Source organism: Nematostella vectensis, chromosome 12 (genome assembly GCF_932526225.1).
Source record: "Nematostella vectensis chromosome 12, jaNemVect1.1, whole genome shotgun sequence".
In the NCBI taxonomy this organism is placed as follows: Eukaryota; Metazoa; Cnidaria; class Anthozoa; order Actiniaria; family Edwardsiidae; genus Nematostella; species Nematostella vectensis.
This window is the reverse complement of record NC_064045.1, coordinates 3260604-3269620: the sequence shown is the minus strand read 5'-3', so window position 1 is coordinate 3269620 and position 9017 is coordinate 3260604. Positions and strand designations below refer to the sequence as shown.

At 43.7% G+C, this 9017-nt stretch overlaps 1 protein-coding gene across 1 annotated transcript in view; it reads left to right on the top strand.

The window, feature by feature from the left end:
• The first annotated feature begins 8722 nt into the window (after positions 1-8722).
• Positions 8723-9017, top strand: part of LOC5516855 (RNA binding protein fox-1 homolog 2) — a 32610-nt gene continuing 32315 nt past the window's right edge. Inside the window, exon 1 of the mRNA XM_001636903.3 lies at positions 8723-8950. Coding sequence (XP_001636953.2) covers positions 8738-8950 — 213 coding nt within the window. The 5' untranslated portion in view covers positions 8723-8737. The remainder of the gene's footprint in view (positions 8951-9017) is intronic.

Sequence of the window (9017 nt, the reverse complement as noted above, 5' to 3'; positions counted from 1 at the left end):
CAACCGAGGTACTTTATGCAAGATACTGTTATACCTGCACGAACACACACAATATTTGATATTGATATTTCTTTGGCATGTTTTTAGCATAAAATTGAGTAAAACTCGGGTAAATGTCTACTAATTCTGTCCCTTAGGAAGATGTACAAAGATGCTCCCAATTCTTATTCTTTAGGGCCTCTCACACTATTGTATCATCCTATCGAATAACAAAAAGACTCAAAAGCCGTCACAAGGTAGAGCTCGATGAACAAAATCCTCGAGGTATTTCCAAGAGAAATTACTTCAATCACGCTCCAGTGTGCTATCTTTTAGTTGCAAGAATTGCTGTTGGCCACACTCAAAGTGCTATCCCTTAGGATTAAAAATGATTTTGCTGACGATCATCCCCGTCTGTTTTTATAGGAGTTACCCCCCGAAACAGAAGCGTTCATTTCTAAAAAGTAAAAAAAAAAAAAAAAAGAAAAAGGAGAAAAACTGGGCTAAGTGACCCCTTGTGAAAACAAGGGATTGCATAAAAACATTAGAAATAGTTTCTAACTTATGGCTCTAAATTTCTCTACTGCTACAAAAAGTGGGCCTAATATTTCCGGGGGGGGGGGGGGGGGGAGGGAGTTCTCTGATAAAAATTTCACCATGCCTTTGCAGTATCTCCACCGGACGTTTATTGTCGGATTTGGCTACATACCAGAGTGATATAGCTGATGATTTAGAGTTTTGTAGAACCGAATGTGGACCTTTGGCCGTTGTGGGGGGGAGGGGGGGGTGTGTTCGCACCCTCTGGGTACGGGCCTGTTTTCGCTTAATTGAAACAAAAAAGTGAAGGTGGCCACGTGATCGCCAAAATTCGGATGGCTTCAAAGAACGCTCGCTTCCCATTTGCTCAGTACTTAAAGAATACCCATCAGCCACTTCTTTGCTATTGTTTGCAATACATATAACAATCTATTTTTCAGACCATCTATTTTTCTACAGCTTGTCTGTAGTCTTTCTATCATATTTGCATGAAAAATTCGAAATAATTATCCTCAATTACTGTCATACTTCATCGGAATTATTTGGTTAAAATTATTTCAATTTAATTGATGTGCATATGTTATAATAAAGTGGCTTTCTTATGCGACTCGTTTTTGGTGCGGAACGTAAAATGGCGTAATGATATGAGGTATGTCGCGTACCAAGGATTTGCATGGGGGGGGGGGGGGGGGGACGCAGTCATGGCTACCATATGAAGAAAGAAAAGTATTTGATGATCTACGCGAGCCATTTTTAAAAGCAGAAAAAAAAAACCCAAAGCGTTTCATTTAAGAATCTGAGAATTTTTTTTCTGGAAAGGGTCCAAAGCAGAGTTTGAATTTTCTTCTTTCTGTCTAATAAATAAAATGAATTGAGTAATTATAAATAGTTTAACACAGGACCATTTGATTGACCTGAGATTGTTGTACGCGGCGTTTTCATTTATTTATTTTTTTATCTAAAGAGATACCTCCCCTTAATGCTTGACAAATCTTACCTTAGTCGTCTTATGGTGGCCGCTAGAATATGTGTGCTTACGGGAGTCCGCTTTCTGAGTTTAAGCTCAGGCGACATCCAGACAAACAACGAGCTATTTTTGTTGCTATGGGTTGAGAGATATACAGAGATTTATAGGACAGAGCGGTCTTTAGTAAGACTACTGTAAAGAAGTCCTTAGTTTGCATCGATTTCGTGTTTAAAGGAAGAGATGACATTTTTAACCATTTGCGCGTGAGGCGCACCAAAATTTTGATCTGTTTGATTACATTTAAAGTATGCCCCCCCCTGTAATGATATCAGTTAAAATAATCTGTTAGATATTAATCACGCCCAGGTTAACATGTAATCCGAACCATAATCTCTCTCTCTCTCTCTCGCCAACACAAGCGCTCAGCGAGCACGATAATACAGCATCTTGTATACTTGATTAAATACTGAAAAGAAATCATTACATGGTGCCAAGAAGTGGGATACAATCAAAACTAGAGCGCTCGATGGACCGCCGGTAAGTCATCCGAACAAGAAAGACATTTCACAAAAAAAGTTGTCCCTTATCAGAGTTGTGTAAGGTTGTGTAATCACTGCACAATGGCCGCTGGGTTTACACCCCCAAGCATGAACTGGGATGCAAAAGACACCCCTGATGAATTTAAACGATTCAAACAATATTGTAACCTCGTGTTTGACGGGCCATTCACGAAAAAGAACGACACAGAGAGAGCATCATATATTCTTTGTCTGGGAATTAGACGACGACAAAACAAAATCTGGGAGAAATTTGATACACATTTAGCTCCCAGATTGGCGCGAGACCAACTCCAGCAATTCAAGCAACTAGCTAGCGAGACCACCGATGATTTCATGGCAAGGTGAAGAAGTCAGGCGTCTAAGTGTACATTTCGGGACCAACAAGAAATTAATGAGCGTCTAATCGAGCAATTGATCATCGGTATAAAACACAAAAGAGCGCAGGAACACATCTTAGAAAAAGATGAAAACCCTTGACCAGTAGATTGCGCGAGAACTTACGAAGCAACACAAGTTCAGGTTGCGCAAGTACACAGCGGCTATGGAGATATACAAAACGTGCACGCAATCGAAATATTTGGAACCCGAAAAAAACATTGTGGAAACTGTGGATCGGAACACGATGCTAAAAGATGCCCCGCATACGGTGCCCTCTGTAACTACTGCTAAACCAAACCATTGGAGCAAAGTATGCCGACTTAAAGAAAAAGATAGCCAAAGTCGTCCAACTGGAAACGCTAATGCGCGCAATCAGCAACAAAATCGCTCTCAGTATCCAAACCGCACACAACCACAGGGCCCCCGCGGGAGGCGCGTCCACGCGCTATACACAAACGACGACAACCTTAATGAGCAATTCGACGAGCTCGCGTTTGAATCTATCAGCGGCATATCATAGACCCCCACAAGTCGAGTGAGGCATTAGTCACGCTAAGCGTTGTGTTACCAGAAAACAGGCACAGTGACACATTCCTTAAAGCGAAACTCGACAAGGGAGCGCAAGCGAATATCTTACCGATAAGGCTATATCAAGGCATGTATCCCCAGAACGTAGGGGATGACGGGAAACCCAAACCAGGCGTGCTAAACAAATCTAAAACGACTCTGACTGCTTATGACGGAACTACAATACCGCATTTTGGCGCTTGCAAGATAAAATGCGCGCAAGGAGAGAAAGCAACAACGGCTACATTTTATATCACGGACGTGCAAAGTTAATCAATTATCGGCCTACCAACGTCACTCGAATTGGCACTGCCATCGCTGAACTGTTCTATCATGAACTCCACGGAAGAAAAAAACAAAACAGCCCCTCAACCAGAAAATACACAGGCGCATCCTACAGCGCCGTCTCTGATAACAAACAAAGAGCAGTTTATCGCGCAGAACCCGAACTGTTTTGATGGCATTGGTAAATTCCAGGGTGAATATCATATTACTCTGGACCCAACAGTCCCGCCGGTCATTCACTCAGCCAGGCGTGTGCCTATCAGCCTCAAAGATGACATCAAACGTGAACTGGACAAGACGGTGGAGCAAGACATCATCACTAAAGTTGGAGAAGGAGAGCCCACCGCGTGGGTTAATAGCTTAGTCTACCGACGGAAGCCCAACGGCAGGCTGAGGATCTGCTTAGACCCGAAAGACCTAAACGCGGCCATACAAAGAGAGTAACACGTCACACCCACCCTAGAGGAAATCCTTCCAAAGCTAAGCGGCGCCAAACATTTCTCTATTCTAAATGCTGAAAGCGGTTACTGGAATGTAGCGTTAGATGAACCATCAAGTTACCTTACCACTTTCAACTCGCCTTTTCGAAGGTATCGTTTCAAGTGCATGCCATCGGATTAAGGATGTCACAAGACGTATTCCAAGCAAAGGTAGACCAGACATTCGAGGGTTGTGACTGTGTCGTAGGGATCGCCGATGACATAGTGGTTTTCGGGAAGACCGCCGGAGAACACGACCGAAATCTCAAAGGCATGATCAAGAGATGCCAGAAGACGGGGCTGAAGCTTAATCCAGATAAATGCAATGTCAAACAGAATAAGATCAAGTTCTTCAGGGAAGTATGTGGAGAAGATGGTGTCAAACCAGACTCGGCAAAGGTGTCAACAAATGACCTAAAGACCACGAGAAATTCAAACCTCATTTGGTCTAGCAACATACACGGGTCCCTTCATCCCAAACCTGAGCACTCTTTTTGCCCCACTCCGAGACATGCTTAAAGAAGACAAAACTTTCGATTGGACCGCCGACCACCAAGCGGCATTCAACCAAATCAAGCAATCCATAAGTGAATAAATCACCTTGACCTACTTTGACAGCACCCGTGAAGTCACACTGCAAGTAGGCGCTTCGATGAAAGGCCTCGGGGCCGCACTGATACAAGATGGCAAACCAGTAGCCTTTGCAAGCAAGGCTCTGACTGATGTAGAAACACGATACGCCAACATTGAAAGAGAATTACTAGCCGTTGTCTACGGTTGCGAGCGATTCCATAAATACCTATATGGACGTCCATTCACTGTGCATAGCGACTACAAACCGTTGAAAAGCATCCACCTGAAGCACCTGACAGCAGCACCGCCACTCTCCAATGAATGCTACTAAGACTCCAACCGTACGACCTCACCATCTAACACGTCCCAGGCAAATTAATGGTGATAGCAGACGCATTATCTCGACTATCCCCGGAAGAGAAATCTCCAGTAGAGGACATGAACGTCCACATACACGAAGTATGCCCGCAATTTAGCAACGAGATGTTTGGAAGGATCAAACAAACCACAAGCACAGACGAAGAACTAACAGCACTCAAGGCAGTTGTTTATGAGGGATGGCCATCAACCATTAAACAAGTCTCCCAGGTAGTCAGACTGTACTGGTCTTACAGGGACGAGATATGCATCGATGACGGAATACATATGAAGGGTCACAGAATAATAATACCCGCTGCCCTTCAAGAGGATGTCCTGAACAAACTCCATGCAGCACATCAAGGCTCTAAAAAGACAAAGCTACGAGCAAGAACATCAGTATTCTGGAGAAAGATTAATGAAGACATCGCATCAATCACCAAATCGTGCCTTGTATGTCAAGAATCGCCGATTTACCCGCGTAACAATGGCTTTATAGAAAGTCAGGGGAAGTCTGTAAAAGCAGCTCTCGCCAAAGCAAAGAAGACACGCCGACGCCAACATAGCTTTTCTTACTTTGTCTGCGCCCAACTCCTATCGATGGCAAACTCCCATCGCCGGCGGAGCTCCTACTTGGTAGGAAAATACAAGATAATCTTCCACGCGTGATTGCTCGAAATCATGATAACCAAGAAGTAATCGGCAGGCTTGCGTACAGGCAAGAGATGCAGAAACAATACCATGACCGACACGTTAAACCACTGCCAATCCTGCATCCAGGACAGCCGGTCACTATTCAAGACCCAACAACACGGAAGTGGAAACCGGCAGTCATCAAAGAGAAGCTAGAGGATGCGCCGCGCTCTTACGAGGTGTCGACATCCGATGGAAGGGAACCTTGACGCAGCAGACTACACATCAGAAGTGTGCCACCACCCACATCACCAACACACCCATCACCAACACCCCCATCACCACCACCCCCATCACCACCACACCCATCACCACCACCCCCATCACCACCACCCCCATCACTACTACCCCCATCACCACCACCCCCATCACCACCACCCCCATCACCACCACACCCATCACCAACACCCCCATCACCACTACCCCCATCACCACCACCCCCATCACCACCACCCCCATCACCACCACCCCCATCACCAACACCCCCATCACCACTACCACTACCACCATCACCACTACCACCATCACCACCACCCCCATCACCACCACCACCACCACCACCACACCCATCACCACTACCCCCATCACCACTACCCCCATCACCACCACCCCCATCACCACCACCCCCATCACCAACACCCCCATCACCACTACCCCCATCACCACTACCCCCATCACCACCACCCCCATCACCACCACCCCCATCACTACTACCCCCATCACCAACACCCCCATTACCACTACCCCCATCACCACCACCCCCATCACCACCACCCCCATCACCAACACCCCATCACCACCACCCCCATCACCACCACCCCCATCACCAACACCCCCATCACCACTACCACCAGCACCACCACCCCCATCACCACCACCCCCATCACCAACACCCCCATCACCACTACCACCACCACAACGCACGCAGCATAGTACGAGGGATGATGCACCATCTGATCACCTCAACACACACCAGACGACCAGCAACCCCTGCCCACCTGGAGCAACTATGACGCGCTGCGGAAGAGTAGTTAAACCACCTGATCGATACGTATGAATGAAGAACAGATACTAAGACAGCATCCCTGATACATTGAGTAACATTATATTCGAGCATTGATTATTAATTAATGAGGACAGTGGTATGTTATTATTAGGGGAACAATTATTGTGAATCTGGAACAATGAAATTTCATATAGCCAACAAAATCTCTCACGGAAAGGGGGATGTAATGATATCAGTTATAATAATCTGTTAAATATTAATCACGCCCAGGTTAACATGTAATCCGAACCATAATCTCTCTCTCGCCAAAACAAGCGCTTAGCCGAGCACGATAATAACAGCATATTGTATACTTGATTAAATACTGAAACGAAATCATTACCCCTCTTTTATGTGAAAAAATTAATACTAACCCCCCCTATCTTGGCAACATTTTAACTTAGTGCTTCCCCCCCCCCCCCCCCCCTGGTTTTACAGCCCCCCTCCTAATAATTATTGCACAGTCCCTAAATTAACAAGATTTGCAGCAAATCCTTGACTTTCCCTTCGACATTTAGGGACTCCTCATATTTAAAAGCAGGAAATGTGAATAACCCGTGCGATAAGTTTACTTGCTATTTACTCTTAAGGGTAATTATACCTAAAGGCCCCGATTGGTCTCACAACTAACATTTGCCATTTGGACGCCATTTGCACGGACAACGTTAAAATTGAAATAGGTGTATACAGAGACCCTTTTATTTTGTTTATTGACATTTCAGCTTTGCGAAAAAATAAAAGTCATAGATAGTTCTCGCATAAAAATTGCTCGTGAAGACGGGGCTTAAAAAGTGAGTCATATTTTGGCGGCCAAGGGAAGTGCGCGCACCCGAGTTCGCGCCTGCACTGTGTATTATATTTCTATCTAGTCGGCAAATAACTCCACTTTACCCCCTGGCCCTGTAACCATACTTTGGCCATGTACTTGTCTCAAAGCCAGGCCACACTATTTATTAGCTCATGTTAAAAATCTTACCAAAAAGACCTCCTCCCGTAGTGCTACCGGAAGTCTATAAGTCTATATTATATCTTTTTTGTACATCTACATACTATTTATTGATTTTTAGTCAGAAAATGCCTAAGGGAAAAGCCATAGACAGGTGGATTCGTTTGGAAAATATTCATGTTATATTTCCATCAGTCTTAGATACCATAAAACCACTATGTATCAGATAACCGAGTACACTTAGTTATTTAACGGAACTTTGGGTTAGTGGGCAAAAGTTCAATATATAGACTTTATGTTTATCTTGTACGCGACAAACTTAAGCGTGTGTGCACTTCTTATACCAACTCGATGTAACCAATTCAAAACAAGGATATAAAATACGGTAAGTTGATTACCTCCCGTGAAGTGGCTTTCTTTTTAAACAGTAAGCCAGCGCTATATATATAAATATATGTATATTTTTTTTGCAACAAAGTCTAAAAATAGTAATGTCTTAGTAAAATTGTAAATGGAAAAATGTTTATCGTTTTGCCTTCGGTAAATCAAATTCAATTATCTCTTCCCTTGGGCCGCACCGGTGTTTTAAATTACCACATTTTAGTCACTCTTCCACTAGGTAATTAGTTCAACCCTATTTATAACTGCCAACACATGGGAGTGATTGACATCGTCAATGCACTTTATTGGCTTCCTCATCCAATGAATCGATTTAACGCTAGTGTTCAAAAATAATTATTTGCTATGCGCCTCGAAAGCGCGTTAATTTGTGCGTATTTCAATTTACACAGTCTGCACCTGTTCTGAAATATGAAATATTTTGGTAGCACATTGATGAAAGACCATGTTTTTTTTTTATAAGGGTAAAAGCTCAATTGGGTATCGCTTGGAAATCCCCATCGAATTTCAGTGAAAAAAACCGCCACATTTTGACGCATAGAATAAACTCCAAATAAAATGCGTTAATACTAGGACCTGATCATTTGTTTTTTTCTGTTTTCGTAGGGATTTTTAATTTAAAAAAAAAACGGCAAATGTTTAATTTTCTGGTCTAGTGCTCTTCAAAATAACAAAGCATGAATACAGGCGCCAAAAGTCGACACTATAAATTCTTCATAATACTTTCTTAGAATCCATTTTTCTTTGGCCATACAATATTGTAAATGTATTAAAAAGCTTAATTGTTTTATTAAATTGACGAGGACGGAGTGGCTTATCTTTTAACGCTGTCAGCTCGAAATCGCGGTCCGTATGTATATTTCATTGGTCCATATTCCAAAAGCATAGTACACTTCGAACCAGCAGCCGGCGGAACATCCGGGTCTCTCGCTGTGCTTGCGGCATGATCCACGATTTGATTGGCTGTAATAAATGGCTCTATTTGTTGTGTGTGTCGTTGGAAATGACAGTGGTGTCACGCGTTACACAGACGAGTGTGCGTTCACTTCTATTGACTTAGTCCGGGAGTTTTTACTGCTAAAATTCAACCCGATGAGTGAAAAAAGTGAAGAAGAGGGCAAAAGCCCTTCCACGACGCAGGAGGAAAGTACAGAGGACAAAACCATGAAGGAAAAACCCGAAAAGGTGAGAGACTCGACTCAACGCGCGCTCACTATTATACTTGTCACATTCTGTGGTGCTATGTTTTTGT